Source organism: Ictalurus furcatus, chromosome 2 (genome assembly GCF_023375685.1).
Source record: "Ictalurus furcatus strain D&B chromosome 2, Billie_1.0, whole genome shotgun sequence".
In the NCBI taxonomy this organism is placed as follows: domain Eukaryota; kingdom Metazoa; phylum Chordata; class Actinopteri; order Siluriformes; family Ictaluridae; genus Ictalurus; species Ictalurus furcatus.
The window spans coordinates 25,330,562-25,352,428 of NC_071256.1; the positions used below are offsets into that span (position 1 = coordinate 25,330,562).

At 38.8% G+C, this 21,867-nt stretch overlaps 1 protein-coding gene across 1 annotated transcript; it reads left to right on the top strand.

Annotated features, from left to right (window-relative positions):
* Positions 1 to 3,287: 3,287 nt before the first annotated feature.
* On the top strand, positions 3,288 to 21,414 carry ilf3b (interleukin enhancer binding factor 3b). The gene is made up of 19 exons (XM_053610667.1): positions 3,288 to 3,437; positions 8,075 to 8,153; positions 8,357 to 8,586; positions 9,041 to 9,221; positions 9,324 to 9,471; positions 10,896 to 10,987; positions 12,030 to 12,125; positions 12,663 to 12,774; positions 12,856 to 12,953; positions 13,045 to 13,156; positions 13,253 to 13,366; positions 13,478 to 13,683; positions 15,023 to 15,196; positions 15,436 to 15,573; positions 15,870 to 16,007; positions 16,566 to 16,692; positions 16,994 to 17,041; positions 18,562 to 18,975; positions 19,266 to 21,414. Exons 2-19 carry the CDS (start codon positions 8,151 to 8,153, stop codon positions 19,394 to 19,396), a joined length of 2,562 nt encoding a protein of 853 aa, XP_053466642.1. The 5' UTR covers positions 3,288 to 3,437; positions 8,075 to 8,150; the 3' UTR covers positions 19,397 to 21,414.
* The last annotated feature ends 453 nt before the right edge of the window (positions 21,415 to 21,867 follow it).

Below are 21,867 nucleotides of genomic sequence, written 5' to 3' on the forward strand. Positions count from 1 at the left end.
CGCGCACTTCTCAAAACGTGTCTTCGTTTCCTGCTCTGTGTTTTTAAAAAGTTATTTATTTCAAAAGAAGTCTCTGACATTTTGAATTCCTCATATATGGTTGTGTGGCAATAGATAAGCTATGTTTCCTTCTTCTAACTCCAGTTTTGGTACTTCTGATTATAAAAATGAAATTTAGTAAAGGTTACTGTTTTGACTTGTTCGAATTGTACACAAGCATACATACACAAGTACACACTTTATTAAGAACAACTGCACCATGTTCACAACTGCACCATGTTCACAACTGCACCATGTTTAACCGTGGCTTGGTTGTTAATACTAGATGGGCCGGTTTGAGTATTTCATAAACACCTGGGCCCAGTTGTTTAGAAGTAATCTGATCGGATTTCGGCCATCGGATTCGATCTAATCTTGAAAATGGGTTGCTCAAAAAAAAAAAAAGGGATTCCGAAATCAGATTAGATCATGTAATCTAAAAAATTTGGATCAAATCTTCAGTATGTGTTGTTCAAAACTTTTTAGTAGGATTGGGATACCTGATATATATATATATAATTAAAAAAAATCTGGATTATCCTGATCCCAGCAGAAGGGTGGATTCAGGGAGGATTTCAGGAACAAAATGTAATAACACTTCAAAACTGCTCAAATAATACAACATTTGTATGATGTAGTATATACATTTATATTTTGCACTTAATTTGTGTAACCCTTACAGTGATAATGTAGATAAAGTATACATTAGGCTACCAATTAAGGCTTTCAGTACAGTAAAGTGAAAAAGAAAAAAGATTTTGTCCCTATAAATAATCCCCCAAACAGCTGTCAATATTCAACAAAAATAATATATTTAATTTGAACTGCCATTTGTCACTTCATTAATTACAATGGCACAATCATCAGAGATGAACCAGTCAAAAGTAGTTTCTAACAATTGTCCTCCTTATTGCTCTCCACATATGAAAAACTCTGAACGTTCTTATTTCATTAACTATTGGACATTTAGACTTTTAATGATTTAAAACATGTGTTCAAAATATCCCCAATGTATTTGTGAGTTATGTATATTTGTTTGTTTGTAGGAAAGGGATGTTTGTATTGTTTATTTGTGCTGTTTTCTGTCTCTTCAAATAAAAACACTTAAAGTGACCCCCATGCTGGTTAATCTCCCTGTTGTTCTTTACATAGCTAGTAGCCTACATTGTGATATGTAGTCTAATTTAGAGCACAAGTAATCCAGATTTGGTAATCTTGAAAAGTTTGTGTCTGAATCAGGGTGATCTAATCCAATGTTGCTTTGAAAAACCGACACAAAAGTAAGATGGATTACTTGATCCTGGAGAGCAAAACATGGGATTTTCAAATCCGGATCATTCTGATCCATATTAAACTCTCTGAACAACTGAGCCCTAATGTGACATTTTTTTTTTAGCTGCAGTGAAAGTTGGCTGGATGACTCTCTCCAGGTATATGTGCTTATATTAGATCAGGTCTGATGTTGAAGGTGAGAAACGACTTGGACAATGCTGCCGTCTGGTTGGAAATATTTATACCCAAGAGTAAATCAATTTTAGTGGGAGTTTGTTAGCATCCTCCAGATCAGAATGATTTTTATGAGAGAGTGGAAGAGTCGTTAATTGGATCAAAGTACAATATAGGTCAAGACATTATTATTCTCAGGGATTTAAATACGGATGTGTATGAAAAGGATTGTCAAATTTATAAACATTTCATGCAGAGATCTGCAGGGAAGTATTTTGGGACCATTGCTTTTTTAAAATTGTACATTACTGACTTAAAATGGCCTGTTCCAGTGAACTTTTATTATATGCAGACGATGTAGCAATAATTGTTTTTCATGATGAGAAATAAATTGTTGAAGCCGAGCTAAGCAGAGAGATTGAAGGGGTTTCTAAATGGTTTATAGATAATAGGCTCTCTTTGCATCTGGAGAAAAATGAGAATATATTATTTGGTTTGAGTGCTAAAGTAAAAAAAAAAAGTTCTAGGTTAGAAATGAAGGCTGGGGACATGATTATTGTCTCTAAACAAGAAGTGAAGTACCTGGGATGTGTGTTAGATATAAATTGACAGGAGAGAACATGACCACTTTAGTCCACTCAAAGATTTAGCAGGGTAAAATTTTTAGCAAGACAAGTGTCTTTTTTAGATTTTCAAACTTTAAAAATGTTAGCTGGAGCATTAGTGCAGCCACATTATGATTATGCTGCATCATTCTGGTATAGCAATATATCTAAATGTACCACAAGAAAATTGCAGACTGCTCAAAATAAATTGAGCAGAGTTATATTGAAAGTTCATCCAGTGTTGCATCTTAATGAACATTTTAGGGAACTTTTTTTTTTTTTTTTAAAGTTTACAAAAGAGTAAAAAAAAATTATTTTTAATTGGTGTCCCAAAGTACCTGTCAAAGTATTATGTTTTTGTAAGGGATGTGCATAGTCATTCTACTAGGGGGAGTAATACTGATATAAATTTGTTCTTTGTAGATTTGAGTTTAATAGGGAACAATTCCTTTTAATATACTAGCTCTATAGCATGGAATGATTTACCGTGTTTTATAAAGCAGATACAAGTTGAAGGTGTTTTTGGAAAGGTAGTAAAAAGATGGCTTTTTAAATAATTTAAATAGTGTTAAATTGTTCAATTGTTAAATTGGGTTGGTTTTACCACGTTACCACTTCTGCTCCATTACAGTGAGTATTTATAGGGTTCATTAGACATGAAAGAGTATCATAATCACATGCTTTTACAGGATCTCATGTATGGAAAAACAGGATCTAAAAAGATTGCTTACTTGACTAAACAAGACAATAAGTCTGGGTCACAGTGTCTAAACAGTGTTATAACTTATAAGTAGGAAACAGGAACAGAACAGCACTCATGGTTCTTGAATCAAACAATACAAAATGTTCACATTTACTACACATTCTTAATGTGAATACATGTTCAACTATTAGTTCACATTGTCAGGTCATATATTATTACTGAAGTAAATACTGATTCATTGTCCTTATTGACACGGATTCTAAATTCATTTGGTGGACCGGATCAAAACCTCTGAAGCCGTATTATATGTCTCGAGGCACAGATCAATAAATTTAAAACATCGCGAGAGGGACAACTTTTTTTTTTACACGGGATTACACGATTTAGCGCATGCGAGTTTAAGCGTACTTCGTCAACTTTTCACAGCGGCGACTATTTTCGTCACAAGGGCATCAGGGCACCAGACTCTTCTGCAGGGCTTCATCTGCTGCCGGGCAGAGAAGCGATAATAATTGGCTAAGCCGTGGTCACGTGAGCGTGTCTCGGCCAATCGCGTGCTCTGGTGTGGAGCGGCTTGTCCCTGGGATAGCTGCAGTACAGTTTGCGGTTAGCTGAACAGATAGAAACATACCCCGCTGTTACCGGTGAGTTGGAGACGGTTTTATCTTCTTTCTTTATTAATAAATATACACAACGCAATAGAAAAAACTTATTAATTCGGCTTTATATTTGCATTAATCTTTTTTTCTGCTAGTGTTAATGCTAGCTAATTAGCACGCGCTGCACAGCTAGCTCCGGCCTGCCTTTGTTAAGCTCGTGTGTGGTTAGCCATGTAGCCTAGCTACCTGCGTCGTTTAGCACCTTCTGAGTATTCAGGCTGTATGTACACTCAAAAATATAGATATTCGCTGACAGGCTTGGTTTATTTTGGCGTTTTAGCAAAGTATTAAAATATATATGTATATATTTTACTCGAAAGCAGTTTGCTTAGTGTTGTGTTTGGGAAAACTGTTTTCAGCGATGTAGCAGCTCTGGTCGAAACGTTTATTTAGCAACACCTTCAGTTGAGCAAAAAAAAGAAAAATGTATATATATATTAGTGTAAGCAGTTGATGCGCATGAGATTCCTGATCAGCACTCGGGATTGTACAGGAATAATGAGTTTGTTAGGAGCAGTGTGGTGTTATGGTGTTCAGCTTTGCCCCGCTGTTCAGATTATTTGTGTGAAAATGGCGGCTTGTGTGCCATGATCAGTTAGGAAGGAGGATGAGTAGCTTCGCTGGAGGCGGTGATATTGTTCAGGGTGATAAAGCAATTAACATGTACCAGATTCAGGTTATTTTCCATGCCTTGTTCCACACTTCTCCAAAGCCGGTTCAGGTCTGCGGTGGCCTGAGCTCATGGCTGCGTTTACGTTGCAAACCAATTCCCCTTTTTTCTTTTTCCAAATCAGAAATCTTCCCTCTATCCATTTAACACGGGCCACGTTTAAGGGGATAAATCAGAATGATATCTGGTGATTTTAACTTTAGTCTGATTCCTCACATCAAATGCTCCCGTTATGAAGTTATCGTTAATGGCATGTTGTTGTTGTTTTTTTTTGATAGGCCAAAATCGCTCAAACCACAGGTGCATCATGGAGGAGTCCAGTTGATGTAAATTGTAGGGCTTCAACCAATAATTAGTTTCATAATCGCTTAATTGGCAGCTGATTTTCTTTTTTCAATTAATTGACTATTCATATATATATTTATACAATTTTCTGGTTAATTAAAAATAAAATCCACAAATTGACAAATCAACTTCTGACTAAAACTTACGGTGTCTGTTACCTGCTGCCTTTAGGCATTTTGTTTTACTTTTTTTTGTTTTCTTCTACTGTTTTAATCAGACATTACATAGCTTACTTGCTCTACACTGTTACTAATAAATCACTCTTGTTATAATAAAATGACAGAATGTACATTGCAAGGGCACAAATACAGCATATAATGACAATGAACTAAACCTTTCTAAACCAATTTCCCTAACCCCTTGCACACAGTGGAGCATTTTGGATATAAGCATAAGCTTCCGTGCTACTCAAGCCCCACTTTGCAAACTTTGCAGGTTACAATCAGTGCGTTTACATGGACAACTATAATCCGATATTAACCAGATTTAAAACAATTCTCTTATTGGTAAACTACCATGTAAACAGTAGCAGCGTTTACATGGACAACAATAATCCACTCTTAATCCGATTAAGACCATACTCTAATTAAGAAACTACCATGTAAACAGCAATTTTTACTTACCTTAATCTAATTAAGGTCATAATCGAAGTAAGCAATAATCTAATTAAGACAGGTGGAGTACTCCTGTTTTAGTCGCATTATGGACGTGTAATAGTGACGTGTAAACACCTTAATCACATTATGAACGTCGTGTGGGAGTTTTCACCGCATTTTGTGACAGGACACGATCACACACGGCCGTTTTACGGCGAACAAGAGAGTTCGGCTGTGTCCCAAATCGCATACTTTCCTACTATAGGCCTGTAGTGGGGAAAAATACACGTATCTCGGCTACTATATAGACGGGAACTACGCGATTTGCGACACACCCACTGCTTCAAGCAGTTGTCTATTAGCACGTATAGCATGACAAATAATTAACTGCACTTAAAGCATTCGTAAAAAAAATAAATAAAAACACCCAAAACTGTATACGGTACCATAACGAAGATGAACTGTATGTTGATACGTGAATTTCTGGAGGGACGTCGGACGGCGTGGCGCGGTGACGTAATGACGCGGGCTGTTAATCTAATTATGTTATAAAACATGTAAAACAGGAACATGACAGGAGGATTCTAAAAGCGACTCATGTAAACACCTTAATCACGTTATTATTTTACTCAGATTAAGGTCAATAATTAGATTACTGCTGTCCATGTAAACGTAGTCAGTGTATTGATTACCTTAATCCGACTAAAGTCATACTCGAAGTAAACACAAATCAAATTAAGACATGTGGAGTATTCCTATTTTTAGTCGCATATTGACATGTAAACACCTTAGATACACTATTAATGTCGTGTGGAAGTTTCCACCGCATATTGCAACAGGACACGCACAGCAGTGCTCAACCGTTTCACAGCAAACAAGAGACCACGGCTGCGTCCGAAACCGCGTATTTACCTATTATATACGAGATACATGTAAGTATGTGGTTTTGGACGCAACCCACGGCTTCAAGCAGTCGTCTATTTGCACGTATAGCATGACAAATAATTAACAGCGCTTGAATCTTTCGTAAAATTAAAAATGAAACTCCCAAAACTGTATACGGTACCATAACGAATATGAACTGTATGTTGATACATGAGATTCTGGAGGGGACGGCGTGGGGACTTAATGACTTGTGCCGTAGTCGATGACTACGTTTACATGGACAGAAATGATCTAATTATTGACCTTATTCTGAATAAGACAATATTGTGATTAAGGTGTGACATAACATGAGTCGCCTTTAGAATACTCCTTTCATGTTCCTGTTTTACATGTTATAGAACATAGATCGATTAAGGACACACATCATTTCGTCCCCACGCCATCCGACGTTCCTTCCAGAATTTCACGTATCAACATATGGTTCGTCTTCGTTATGGTACCGTATACAGTTTTGGGTGTTTAATTTTTACAAAAGATTCAAGTGCAGTTAATTATTTGTCATGCTATACGTGCAGATAGACGACGGCAAATACAAATTCTCCAGCAACAGACCTCCTCTGTACTTTCATTCGGCAACATTTCATTCAAGCCACCGCGACCAACTCGGAGGTACTGGATGAGAGAACGCAGCCTGCTCTCTAGTTTGCCGTCAAACGGTTGAACACTGCCGTGTGTGTGTCCTGTCACAAAATGCAGTGTAAACTCCCACACGGCGTTAATGGTGTGATTAAGGTGTGTAAATGTCTATAATGCACTTCGATAATGTGACTAAAACAGGAATACTCCACATGTTTTAATTCGATTTGTGTTTACTTCGTGTATGACTTTAGTCAGATTAAGGTAGTCAATAATCGCTGTTTACATGATAGTTTCTTAATCGAGTTAATATCGGAATATTGTTGTCCGTGTACACGTCCTGATTCTTCTTCGTGGCATTAAATATAAAATGCTCTCATGCTTTAGAGGACTTGGGTTGCACACTCTTTTTTTTTTTTTTTTTTTTTTTTTTTTTTCCCTGCCCCGTGCCGTGCGCAGACCAATTGTTCGATAATGAGATTCCAGGCACCAGGCATATTATATGTAGGTGCACCACACTTCCATTTATTAAAACAAATGTTTAAGTCTACTCCAGCTGCATTTGAAGCGAGTCATGAGTGTCTGTGTGTCGTACTGCACGTGTTATGTGCTTCCTCTCTATTTTTCCCCTGGCAAATTTTCACGATATATTTCAGTTTTACAGCCAACCATTGCAGAACACTGAACATCTATGAATTAACACTCCAACGCATTATGTAATTCTTTGGTTCAAAGCAGGCAACCTATTTAATTGTATTTAGCATCAAGAGACCATTATTAATACAAATAATATCTCTTGTAAGCAAATGTTCATGTCTTTATGGCATCGATTCAATCAACATCCTTCTTCTCTAAAAACAGGACATGTTTGTTCCAGAAACTCAATTTGGACAATTTGTTATCCATAAAACATTGTCATTTGCTTGACAAAATGACAGTCATATCCTCCCCCCCCGCGATTTCGCCATGCAATGTTCTTAATAAAGCGTTAAACTGCGATAAAGCCACATTCCTCACCAAGCCATTAACAGGATTGCTAGCTATTTTTACCCCATACTGCTGGGCTGTCTCTGTGTAAGAGATGACGAAAGCACTGGCGTTGCTGGAGAGATGTGCTGCAGAGTGCCATGCAGGCTGCGTCATTCAGTGATCCAGTAGCTCTCCTGAGCCTGCGCTCATCCTGCTTTCCTAAAACTGCACTGAAGCTGCTTGTGTCTGTGAGGAGGTGCTGAAGTATATGTGGGCCGATTACGTTCTAATGGACGTCTGTGGACTGCGAGAAAGAGTAGGATAGTTGAAAGACAGATTATTTTTCACTACATTTTGTTTGATTCTCTAGCTAAACATAGGTTTCTCTTTGTTTACGGTTTCAGCTTCTCAGTATTTGGTTTAGCTCTTATTATTGAACAGGAGTACACAGCATTAGTTGGATATAGTGTTAGTTTGGTTACAAAATTTTTAATGCATTCATCTTTTGCCTTTTATTGCAGACGAGAGCATCACTTCCAGCTGCCTGCACTGAGTTCAACTGTGTCATTTCCAGACTGAAGGACCTCAGTTTCAGCTATGGTAAAAGTCCATTCTGCTTTTGTAGATACCATTTTTTTAAAATTTTTTTTATAAATAAATAAAATAGCTGGCTGATGAATTGTAATTGTCTACCCTTTACTAGTACCAAAGTCCTCATGTTGCAATCTGTTTTTTCCCCTCCTTCTTTTGTTAAGTTGCTGGCACCAAATATAAGTTCTGTTCATGTTTCTCCCCCTTTCCAGGTTCCTCCGCTCCGTCATCGCTCCTTGCGTATCTTTGTGAATGATGACCGCCATGTTATGACCAAGCACTCCGCTATCTACCCCACGCAAGAGGAGCTGGAGGCTGTGCAGAATATGGTCTCCCACACTGAGCGTGCCCTCAAGGCTGTGTCTGATTGGCTGGATGAGCAGGAGAGGGTATCTGTGAAAGCGAATCCTGTTGAGTCTGAAGGAGATGGCGATAAAGAGGGGTGAGTAAGGGAGATATTTCTTAATTTCTTAAGAGCACATTCCTTATCCTGATTTAATTTTTTAATCAAATGAAACTACAAGCAAACAGAAAATAATTCCAGATGAATTGTTGGATTTAACAGTTGAACAGTTTTCTTCTTCTTATTATTATTAACACATAAGTGTGACCATCAACAGTCACTAGCATGCTTGTCAGTTTTTGTATACATTAATAGATTTCTTTACATGTCAGGAGTGTAATGCTTTAAATAAGCTTTCTAAAGTATTTCTCCAGTGCGCCTGCTGTATTTGTATGCTTATAACACATTCTGTTCTTTCTGAATAATTTGTGTTCCATTACCTCCCTACTATATAGTGATGCCTTATTAGCGTTATTGTGATATTATGTAAAATCTTGCATACTATCTGTTTAAAAAAAATTTACTCATTAAGTTCTGCTGCTTTGCATTGCAGTGAGCCCAAATCAATAGAGCAGACGACACGCTCCCTGCGTGGGGTGATGAGGGTGGGCCTGGTGGCCAAAGGCCTGCTGCTGAAGGGGGATTTGGATCTGGAGCTAGTGCTGCTTTGTAAGGACAAACCCACAGCCACACTGCTAAAAAAAGTAGCCGAGAATCTCAATTTGCAGCTCAAGGTATGACACATCATAAATAATTCTTACATAATCTTAAAAAAATTGTCATTGTGTGGCAATGTGTTCTCCATGGTGCAAATATTTCTGCTTATCTCCTTGCAGCTCATCACTGAGGATAAGTATGAGGTGATGCAGTTTATCCGTGACGCCTGCATCATGATCAAAAACACCAAGCAGCCCTCTCTTAATCTCACCATTCACCTGACGTCACCTGTTGTCCGAGAGGAGGCTGAGAAGCAAGCCACCGGAGGTACTTTCACCCTTTTCAAGACAAGAAAAGCAAGAAATCGCAAAGAAATACAGTCCCCTCCAAGCCAGGAAATACAAATAGACTGGTCTAAGATAGAGCGAGATAGGGTAATTAGATATTGTTTATTGGGCCTTCAATGGAGCTAGGGGATGTTGTGTGGCACAGACATGTTGTGAAGGCTTGTTTATATCTACTTAGAGCCTCGTAGTTCCATGTAATGTACATTTTTTTTGATGGCCCAATATACAGTAAATTAAAGTAGAACAAACAGTAAAGAAAGGATAGAAGGAGAAAAAAATAAAACATGCTCCACTCCCTTTCAAGTGAAACAATGGTTCAATGAAGGCTTACTGAGAATTAAGAAAGAAATCACAAACCTAGTTGTTTGCATGTGTATATATACTGAGAAAGAAATGGAACAGTTTGCATTGCAGCAAAAATGAGCAGCGAGGATTACCGAAAACTCTGGTTGCTAGAGCCAGTAGTGATCTGTTGACGGTGCCATTCTTTCAGTAAAGAAAGGGAAAGGGGTTATAGATAACGCTAGGGCCGTCTGTCTCCACACCATAGACGTTAGATTAGCAGAAGAAATTTCAGAATGTACCTTGGACGTCAGTAATAAAAGTAACTTGCTGGATCTGATCCGTCGGAGGAAAGGTGGAGAGGACATCGCGTTGCAAAGAACTGTGGTAGTTCACACGTTGAGATGTGAGAACTGGGATTAAAATCCCTTTGGTAGTAAGAAACGAGTAGTCTAACTTCAACTTAAAGCCTAGCCCTATCTATGATCCCACTTTTAGCCAAGCCTGCCTTAAGGCCTGAGAAGCCATCAGTTTTGCTGCAGTGTGGACTCGTTTTTGTGCATCTCACTACTTCTCACTGTGGTTCAAAATCTGATTCTCTCTGTCAAGCCTTCTAGTTTGTCAATTTTAGGGACGCTGGACCTTTGACCAACTGGACGCTCTCTGTCTCGGAAGGGGCAAGGCAGCAACCTCAGAAAAAAAAATAATAAAAGGGGTTGGAGGGGGAGGGGTTCTGCCCCCCATGGTACACAAATGCACTTGGCCATCTCTAACTCCACTGAGGCATTACATTATGTTTTCAAACAAACACCACAAGACCCTCTAACCACATACTTACTCCCATGTACACCCATGCATTCCTCTATTACTCACTGGGAGTCATGGGGTGGAAGTAGCCACCTAGATTGGGGAAATACAACAAGCCCATAATCTCCATGTAGTAGGCTCCTGTTTTCTTTTCTTTTGTTCACCGACATAGGGAGGGCTTTTGTTTTAGTTGTTTCCAGTGGAGGAGGTTCCCCTCCCCTATCTCCCCTCGCTGCCTACTCCCCCTGGCCGTGAGACAGAAATAAAACCCCTTGGTCAAACTGTACCTTGTCTTCTTATCCCACCCGCCAATAGAAACGCTATCAGTCAACGATCCCCCGGATGTACTGGACAGGCAGAAATGCCTGGCTGCCTTGGCGTCTCTTCGCCACGCCAAGTGGTTCCAGGTTTGCATCTTGTCTTTATTTGTATTCCATCTATTAGTCAAGTTATTTTTGTTTGTTCTTTCATGCTGTGAACACATTGTTTTGATGTGGTTATTTATCAGGCTTTTTTTTCCCTCACAGTCTTTGCTATTTAATACATTTTGCTAGATGGATTAAAAAAAAAATCTTTGATGCTTTCATGTCAACGCCTAATCAGTTGAACTGATCTTGATGTGTCAGTGTCCAGATAATTGGTGTACGATGCCACATCCTAACTTTCTCATGTTTGAGCATTCTCCGAATTGCAGCTTATTTAGTTTTACATCAAATGGTTTGTATTGTTTTTTTGGGGTTTTTTTTTCTTTATACAGTATACAGTCTCATCTTTGTAGCCAGTATTAGATTTACAGTTTAGCAGGTGCAATATTTCTGTTCACCTAACTTTATCGCCCAGCTTCTATTTCTTTTAATACAAATGATCTGTAGGACACAAGATAGTTGTAGAGTGCCAATTCTGATTGTCACTTTAATGCTAGCATAAATGGCTGTCTTAGATGTTGGGTACAGTGTGGTGTCTTTAGCTCTGTCATCCTGCACATTTGTAACCTCTTTGTTTTTCAGTACATACAGTAACTCAAATATCCCCACCCCTAGCTCATGCTGTATCCATTCCTGTACCCAAAAAGGAAATATTGCACCTTAGCCTAAATTTGGTGTAGCTAACGCTCTTAAAACATTTGTGTCGGAATACTGAAATAATGTGAAGTGTTTTTAATGTTGTACATGTTGAAAATTAATTCTAATTCCCACACTAATTTTCAAAATGGCAGGCGTGTTTGTCTCCTGCTGTTTGAGCTCAGTGTCATAATCTGCTATTTTAAATATAATTTTCCATAAATGTGGCTTGTTTGTTTAGACGCCTAATAATTTTGTACTTAACAAATATTGCTTCACCACACAATAATGCCAGCTATACCGTGTCTCTTTGACGTCTTGTGTGTTGTGATCTAGTTGTGGATAATGAGTGTGTGTGTAATCTCCATCCCCCTGCTTGTGTGTCTAGGCCAGGGCCAATGGGTTGCGTTCGTGTGTGATTGTCATCCGGATCCTGAGGGATCTCTGCTCCCGTGTTCCCACTTGGGCCCCGCTTAAAGGATGGGTGAGTGTTTGTCAGCCTGCTCTACTGTGTATGAACTAGAAATAACTGCTGGATGGATAATGGATAATAATTGTGTGGTTTTTTCACTTTCATGAAAAAATTTGTATAATTTTTTTTCAAGTGTAAAGTTGGGATATTGTTGGCATATGAGACTTGAATTATTATCTATTTCTTTTCTTTTTTTGAGCACTTTTTCCTCCTCAGCTGACCTTGCCTACGTCGTATGAAACATAGCTACGGGTCACTATCTACATTGTATAGCTCTCATTCAATTAAGTGCTGAGGTTGGTGGTAGATGTGAGCCATTCTAATGAAGCAATGTGTGAGCAATGCTGTTGTGTAAAAATGCTTGGATATCCGTTTCTTTAAAAGGAACGGAAACCTTGATTTTTATTTAATCCTACGAACAAAGTTGATGATGCATATTTCAGAGTGGCATGTTCTGAATCTCAAAATAGCTCTGGTTATAAGGCGTTTGTGGCAATGTTTTGAAATACCACACTAAATCCTGTCTTTCAACATTCTCTTCTCTTAAAGCCTCTTGAGCTTTTGTGCGAGAAATCAATTGGCACAGGGAACCGGCCTATGGGAGCAGGGGAAGCTCTTCGAAGAGTTCTGGAGTGTTTGGCTTCTGGAATCCTGATGGCAGGTACGTAACGGACCACGTCCTTCTCCTACAAAATAACGGATCACATTTCTTACACATTTGTAACGGTATGTTGGTTAACAGATGGTTCCGGCATCTCTGATCCCTGTGAGAAAGAGCCGACTGATGCCATTGGTCACATGGACATCCAACAACGAGAGGACATCACCCAGAGTGCTCAGGTAATTTACCAAAATGTGTTATGATTGGACAGTATGTTTGAGCATTTTATATGAGTTAAGGGATTTTGTCTTCCCCATGTTTTGGATTTAGCATGCGCTGAGGCTTTCTGCTTTTGGGCAACTTCACAAAGTACTTGGAATGGACCCTCTTCCTTCTAAAATGCCCAGGAAACCTAAGAGTGAAACCCCCATCGACTACACAGGTTTGTTTAGTGCCCCTCAGAAATCAATAATTCAATATGAAAATCTATTGTTTCAGTAGTACAGATTTACATATTGACATTTTCTTGTCCTTATAGTTCAGATTCCTCCAAGCACAACCTATGCTCCCCCCATGAAACGGCCTATTGAAGAGGAGGAGGGTGCTGATGACAAGAGCCCTAACAAGAAGAAGAAGAAACTTCAAAAGAAATGTAATTTTATTGTAATTGTGCTACAGTAGTAACTCTTGCGTTTAAAGTAAAGCTGCAGCTGTTGGTTTGACTTACATAGTTTTGAAACTGATGTTTGCCACTATTTTATAGCTCCAGATGAAAAGTCAGAGCCTCCTCAGGCCATGAATGCTCTGATGCGGCTGAACCAGCTAAAGCCCGGGCTCCAATATAAGCTCATTTCTCAGACTGGACCTGTTCACGTGCCGGTCTTCACCATGGCCGTGGAGGTCGACGGCAAGACCTTTGAAGCATCTGGTCCCTCTAAACGTACTGCCAAACTACATGTAGCAGTTAAGGTGAGTTTTCCATCTCTTGTTGTGGCTGAGCATCAGATAAGTTAAAAATCAAATCAGTCGTCCTTTATGTAAGAAACATGATGCAGCCTGACCCAACCCCAAAATGTGTTATTTTCCAGCAGCCTGTCCTGAAGTTTTTATTCGTCTTAGGCCACAGCAATTTGCCAACACAAAACTTTTATTTATTTTTTACTTATTAAAGAACACATGATACTTTTTGCAGTTATGTTTGGTGTTGTATAACATTCACAAAATGAGTCTCAGATTTTTCTGGATAATTTTTTCTCTCTCTTTTGAAGCTGATAACACACAATGCAGCAATTCCCTTCTGTTCTGAAGACTTTCAAAACTTAAAGGAACAGCTTTAACGCTGACTCTTAAGGGCTGACACTGGAGAGTAACGGAGATCTCACAGAAAACCGACCATATCAACCATTACACACATTTTTTATCTGCTTATGCAGGAAACAATAATGTATTGGAACGAGTTCATTTATATAAATCTGTGCTTTGCCTTGCCTACTGTCAGAGTTGTGCTGTAAATTAATCAACACCTTCTGACCATACAGAATCGAGAATTCAACAGCACTGTAGTATAAAGGTGAAATATATTTAAGTTTTACAACATACACAACAGGTGGCATTGTTCCCATACTCGCTTGTTTATCTCGTACCCATCTGTAGGATTAAAAGTGATGTCCATTAGATGGCACATCAGAGCCAAAACATCGCTGTCCTTCTGGTTTCCAAGTCAATCCGTAATGCACGGCAACGTTTAACAGATTTACAATCTCTGTTTCTCTTTAAAACTTTCTGTGGTCAGCATGATTGTCATGATCTGCATCTCAAATTTAAAAACTCTCACCGTACTTTAACAAATATTTATTAATCTGGAATATCCAGAAGACGGGTACTCTGAGCTTTTCGGTGGGTTTAAAGAGGTGTTTAAAATTCAAACACTCACTGTAATAGAAAAACCATTAATACTCAGTTGTTTAGAATAGTACATAAGTATGTGATTTGAGTCACTATGTTAGTTTGTTTATGCAGTTGGGGACAGTGTTGCATGGTGCTACACTTCCTCCACTGTTTACGTTGGTAGTGCACCACACGTTAACTTCTGAGTGCACAAGTGACTGGTCAAATGATCGCAGGATATGCGTGTTCGTCGTCTTGCATATGATTAATTAAGAGCAGGTATAAATTAAGATGAATTTGAGGTTCGGGACTTACAGTGGAATACTGTGAAATGTCAACTTGTTTCAAACTGACATTTTGTAGAAGTTATGGGCTGTGGCTCCACACAAACATTATTAACCCATAGATATGTTTGTGGTAGGTTTTGCAAGACATGGGCCTTCCAACAGGGGTGGAGCAAAAGGTTGCTGAACCAGCAAAAGTAGAGGTGGTGCCGCCCACTGTAGAGACAGAGGTGAAGACTGCAGTCCCGCCAGTTGAACCAGAGGCTTCACTTGATGTTACCACGAACTCTGAGGTTACTGAGAGCACTGAGGTAATGATCACTGGGAAAGTACAATGGCTAGGCTCTATAATGTAAGGAAATACTGAGCTAAATAAAAATGCTTAATCATTTTTGAAGTTCATCAAAGTTATAATAAAACTGTAATTAGTTAAACTGGTGTGCATTTGTGACACAGCGGTCTATCCCTTCCACACACACTTGGCTTCTTGTTTTTCAAATCTGTTGTTTATTATTAATTAAAAGACTACATGTATTTCTTCGTCTTTCAGAGCGCACGGCACCAGGGCCCTATTTTGACGAAACATGGCAAGAACCCAGTTATGGAGCTCAATGAGAAACGTAGAGGCCTCAAATATGAACTCATCTCTGAGACGGGCGGCAGCCATGACAAACGCTTTGTCATGGAGGTAAGGTTATATTCCATTTGAACATGAGCAAATTTATTTATTTATTTTTTTTTACACAGGACACGTATGGGTAATGTGAAGAGAAGTGTTTACTGGGTCTAGTTCCAGTCGTCTGAATAAGCTTTCTTCTGCTCTTATTGTTAAAGCTCACATATTGTTCTTTCTTCAGGTATTTTTTGATTTATTGCACTTGAATGGTTGTTTTTGGTAGGTTGCAAGTTCTGAGATTATACCTGATTTAATTATTTTGGCATAGTATGGTATGTGTTTAAAGTCCTCTCTTGTTTATTCCACAGGTAGAGATAGATGGACAGAAGTTCCAGGGTACAGGCTCCAACAAGAAGGTGGCAAAGGCATATGCAGCTCTGCATGCTCTGGAGAAACTATTCCCAGATGGCTCCAACTCTGAGGCGGCCAAGAAGAAGAAAGCAGTGGTAATGAAACCTCATCTCTTTTCCTCTCTGTTCCTGTTGTAACAACTGAACTGTCACAGGGTTGTAATACGGGAAGAGAGGCGCCTCTCCACACCTGGTTTGGCTGGCGTCTGGTAGTGCAAATGAAACTCGATCGTGTTGATTTGGCTTGGGGTTTTTGACAGTTTTAAGTTACGTTGCAAATAAAATGGGAAGGGAATAAAGGGAAATGTACTCTTGTTTCATCATAACTGGTTGAAGAAACCATTATTGGCACTAATTGGGTACAGTTTAGACAGAATGTGGGCTGTATAAAAATGTGCAGTGGGCTTCACTGATGTAGTCTTAATGTGTCAGATGCAGAAGTGCTTCCTTTCCAAGCAAGCAAGTTTTAGCCAGTTTCTCTATCCTCTTAAAGCTTCTTTGGGAAATATCTGTTGGTGGACTTGTTTTAGTGTTTGTCTGACTCTCCTGAGCAGCTTATCTGGTAGTGGTGGTGCTCTTTTTGCTGTAATCCTCAAGGGTTTCTTGTTTTTTTTAAAATTATTTTTTATTTATCCCCCCCCTCGCTTCTTTTAGCACACTCCTGGGTTTGAAATGATGAGTGGACCACCTGCTGATCCAGCAGCCAATCCCAGAGGCAGAGGACGAGGGCGGGGTAGAGGCCGGGGGAGAGGCTTTAATAATGGCGGAGGATATAATCAAGGTACAAAACGTCACATTATTAGATGTGTTACTCATGGCTTGAACAGGATTTGGTTATCATTTCTAGGGTTTAAGGTTTATGAATATGGATGAACACTAACTTGGAAGTTTATTTCCAATTGAAGAAATGTTGACCTTTCCATGGTCATTTACATGGGTTTGGTATTAGACCATATTTTTGTAATGTCCTGATTATGTAATTGTATAAAATGTGTTTCTTACACAAGTTACGTAAAATTGTACTCAAGAGGTCGCTTGAGTGATATTATTTGAATGATGTGTTTTAAATTCACCTTTTTCAGGTGCCTATGGAAGTTATGGATATGGGAACAATGCTAACTCTGTCTACAGTGAGTACTACTCCGTTTCCCCCTGGATTTTTTGATCTTTTTTTCTCCCCTTTGTTATTTCTAATTAATGTTTTTGAGAACCATATGACCCACATTGCAGAATTGAAGAATTTGTCATTTTTTGTTTTCTATACATTATGCTTTTTGATATTTTCTTTTAATTATTATTATTTTTACATTCGTGGTATTTAAGCATCTTATTCCAGCGGTATGTTTGTAACAGTGTTCTATAGTTTAGGTTACTGCGCATTGAGATTGTCAAATGTATGTGGACTGAAAGCGCGAATGTAAAGTGTGTATTCACTTTAAGGTTGAATGTTATTACATTTCTCTGCTTTGTGACTGCAAATTCTTTTCTTTCTTTTTTTTGTAATATTTTCTTCCTCTATGGAACATCAGAGGCAATTTTTTAACAAAAGACCTGTGGTGACAAGCAGCGAAATCTGAAATATTAAAACCATTGATGTTGCCATTTTTATGCTAGCACAAGAAGCATCTGTGCTTCTCTGCTCTGTCTCACACATCAGACTGCTATGTCTACCATATTGTCTTTATCATAACCAGAATCCACAAAAAAGCGGGCTGGGGGGCGGTGTTTGTTCGAGGTAAGCCGGGGGGGTGAAGATAATCTTGGTGCAAGGCAACATAAATGTCACTTCATGGCATGAACTTGGTTCTTATACACCCTAAATATCTGTAACCAACTCTGGATTCCTCTGGGACTGAGCTGCTGCTACTGCTTCCTGCAGAAACACAGGAGAAAGATGGCACTTGGATATTACAATTTCGAGTCATCAGTGAGAAACTGGATGATATGGACAAACTTCTCTCTTGGTTAAGATTGGTGTAGCACTGAAATCACTGATTTTGTAACAGTCATAATAACTGTCAGTTCCAAATGTGAATTTTTATTTCAGTGTTATGATGTATTATGAAGACTTAATGTGTCATGCTGTGAAATGATATTAGGTGACCTGTTAAATGTGTTGTATGTTTTTTCCTAATAATTTTTTCAATAAAAAAAAAATACACTTAAGCTATGCTTATATATTTAATAATTGGGATTTTGCAACATTTTTGGATCATTTGGTTGTACTGAATGTGAATCTGAATTTTTTTTAATTGAACTGTATATGGTTTACATTTTATTTAAACATAAAAATTGTTTTTGGTGTTCTCTAACAATGAGCATTGCTAACTGCCATGGTTTTAATCTAGTTCACTTATTTGTATTCACAAAATCAAGGCTATTGTGTCACATTTTTAGTGTTGGTCTGTTTAAAACAAAACAGAGTGATCATAGCATACTAATCCTGAGCTGCATAATTTTATTGTTTAATTTGATCAAACCTTTGGGAAATTTCCGGAACTACCTCCTACTAGCTCCTTTTTGAAAGTAAATCTGAATGTCACAATTAGAATCAAGGCAATTGCTGCTGAATAATAGTAAGTATTTGACGTAGTTGAATCACACTAGCATGATTCCACTGTTTTAACTTCCACTGCTCATTCCTGTTCAGATTACTTCAATAATGGTGGAGCTAATGGAGGATCTACAGGAATGAATCCTGGAGCAGGTCCAGCAGCCAGTGCCTCAGCAGGAGGTCCTCCGGGAACAGGTGGCTTTGCCTCGTATTACCAGAATGACGGAGGTTACTCCACCCCAGGTGCAGTGGGCAAAGCCCCTGGGAAGAAGGTGCCAATGCACCAGGGAACTAAACCTCCAGGCACAGGAGCAGCTCCTGGAACCTACCAGAGTCCCTCAGGCCCGGGCCAAAGTTCCTATGGCCAGTATGGGCAGGGATACGGCCAGGGCAAGAAGAACTTTGGCCAAACTCAAGGTGGAGGCACAGGTGGCGGTTACAGCAACTATAGCACAGCTTACCCATCCCAGGTGACAGGAGGTCCAGGGTCTCAGGACTATGGCTACGAGGGTATGTTCTTTTTGCTTGTTCATGTCAAATTGCTAGTAGACTCATATTAAAAGAAGTTGTCTGCATTTAGTTCTTTATTCTCTATGGTAAAACGAGTGTTATTCACCAACAGCAGTCTTATGAAAGACTCACATTACACCCCTGCATACATAGTTACCTTCAGGATCCCCAAGCACAAGTTTGTGCCTAGTTCCATAATTATCCCATAAATATGCTAATAATTAAGATGATGCTTTTAAAAATTAATTGTCGCTTTCCCAAGAGCTAATTAGCATGTCTGTTTTTTTCAGGTTATAGCAACCCGTCAAACTACGGTGCACAAGGAGCCAATCAGAGTTATGGCACCAACCCTGGACAATACCATAATCCCGGAGCGGGCTATGGCCGTGGTGACGGCAGCATGAACTACCAGTACAGATAGACTGAACCTGACCCTCACATGCTCCTTGTCACCGTCGGCGTTTTTGCTTGTACACTTTTTCCGAAGTAGCAGCAACAAATTTGTACTTGCTCAACTGTTCACACCAAAACCTTAGTAGTTCTCTGAGCTTAGGAAAAGAAGTACTTGTGTTTTTTCAAGTTTTGTGGTGGTGTGTTCCATGTTGTGTTCAGTATGTGCTTTTGTTTTTGCTTTCTTTCCCATTCTCAGACTACTTCCTGATGGGAGAGAGCCACCACAGTCACATGCATGTTTATGACTTGATTTTGAATTTGACTCAGCATTTCCATTTTTTCATTACATTTCTCAGCTGGTTACTTCATCATTGAAAGTTAGCACACTCAGTGTTTTTGTTTTATTTTATTTTATTTTTTATTTTATTTTTTTCCCATTTTTTTAAAAAATAAAGTTTTATTTAAAAGTTTTCATTTTTAGCCCCCCTCCTTAAGATGTCTGTTATTATAATATCTTTTATTACAGTTACTTTGGATAAAGTTCTGAAATGTGAAGTGTAAATTCAGCTTGCAATAGCAGTTAGTGTGTTTTGGGAAAATTCTATTTTTAGGAACAATGTGTCACCGTATGTTGTAAGTTCTCATTTTGTAAGGAAAGAAGTGATGTCACTGGACTGTCTGGCTTTTGTGTCCTTAATATAATACTCTTTACCTGTCCTAACTATTATCGCTTTAATTTTCTTTGTAGTGCTTTTGACTACAGCTGATACCTTATTGGGAAAGGTGAACATAACTATGGTATGAAAAATACTTTAGAAACCTTTTAGAAAGAAACCAAGAAGAAAAGAGATTCAAAAAGAGGAACAATATTATGCAGGTGGTTTTAATGTTATGGCTGTTTGGTGTACAATTAATAGTAATTGATAAATTACATCAGCTAACAGGTGTGTGCACATTTATTTAAATCCCATTTGTGCCTGCTCCTGAAGGATTTCTGTCCAATCCTGCTTAGTCCTGTAGAAAGTTTGGGGGGTTTGTGACCAAATGTTTACAAAATTGATATTGGAATCAAAATGTAATTAATGTAATGGAATAATGAAGAAACAATCTGCTGAGAGATAGAGAAAATGCCCAGCGGGGAATTTTATATTAGTACTTAATAGGGCAACATGTGCCAAGCTAAAGAATGCCAAGCTGGGACAATTCACAAGGCATGGGTGCTTAGTAAGGTGCGTGTATTATTCCTAGCCTGGTAGGAGGAACCACTTTGCATTTCCTTAATCAAGCACTGGGAGAAAATGGAAGGTATTTATGCTGGTGATACGGAAAGCACTTGTTGAGGATGGTAGGTGAAAATCTGGAAGGGGGACTCATTAACATTACAATAAAATTGATGCATCCTTGCTTGAATAAATGGAGTAAAAGTCACTTCGGACTAATCAGCAAGGATCAACCCCACAGTTGTCAGTGTTAATGCTAGAATCTGCTGTTTGATAGTTATATTTAATCAGTTACTACTAATTGTACATCTATCAACCATAACATTAAAACCACATGCTTAATATTGTGTAGGTCCACCTTGTGCCACCAAAACAGCTCAAGACCTTAGCAGCAGATCCTTTATGTTGTGAGGTGGGGCCTCCATGGATCAAATTTGTTTGTCCAGCACTTCCCACAGATGCTCCATCGGATTGAGGTCTGGAGGCCAAGTCAACACCTTTAACACTTTGTCATGTTCCTCAAACCATTCCTGAGCAATGTCTGCAGTGTAGCAGGGTGCATTATCCTGCTGAAAGAGGCCACTGCCATTAGGTAGTAGTGGTGCCATGAAGGGGTGTACTGGATCTGCAACAATGTTTAGTTAGGTGCTATGTGTCAAAATAACATCCACATGAATGCCAGGACCCAAGTTTTCCCAGCAGAACATAGAGCCCAGTGCATCACACTGCCTCACCCGACTGGCCGCCTTCCCATAGTCCATCCTGGTGCCATCTTTTCCCCAGGTAAGTGACGCACCCGGCCGTCCACATGATGTCAAAGAAAACATGATTCATCAGACCAGCCCACCTTACATTGTTCTGAAAAGTTATGATATATAGTTTTGATTTGTGAAGAACTGTTTTTTTTCTTCTTCACAAAACTAAGTAAAAGTTGGCATTTGCTTAGCTTGGCTAAGCAGTTATATCTTAGGTTTTAAAAACAAACCTAATGGTCTCATGTGGTTGTAAACTTGAAGGAGATCGTTGGAATGTGCTTTTTTTTTGTATATTGGTATTGGTATATGGTAAATCCAATGCTGCATTAGTTGTTATTGATAGTTTCTGTGAAGCTTAAACTTGCTTGGAAGACAGTGCACATGCACAAATAGGTGTGGTTGTAAACTGATAAAATAATCTGTGACTTGCTTTATGTATTTTTTGTCAACAAATTTTATTATGTCATTAAGGGTGATGGGGTGCCAGTCTATCACAGGTTACAATCGCACACATCATGGAGAAT

What these genes read in the sequence shown, in the direction of transcription:
- ilf3b (XM_053610667.1), top strand. An exon ending in ACATCACCCAGAGTGCTCAG is followed by an intron (nt 12,954 to 13,044) that starts GTAATTTACCAA and finishes TTTTGGATTTAG; the next exon opens with CATGCGCTGAGGCTTTCTGC. An exon ending in TCAGGACTATGGCTACGAGG is followed by an intron (nt 18,976 to 19,265) that starts GTATGTTCTTTT and finishes TGTTTTTTTCAG; the next exon opens with GTTATAGCAACCCGTCAAAC.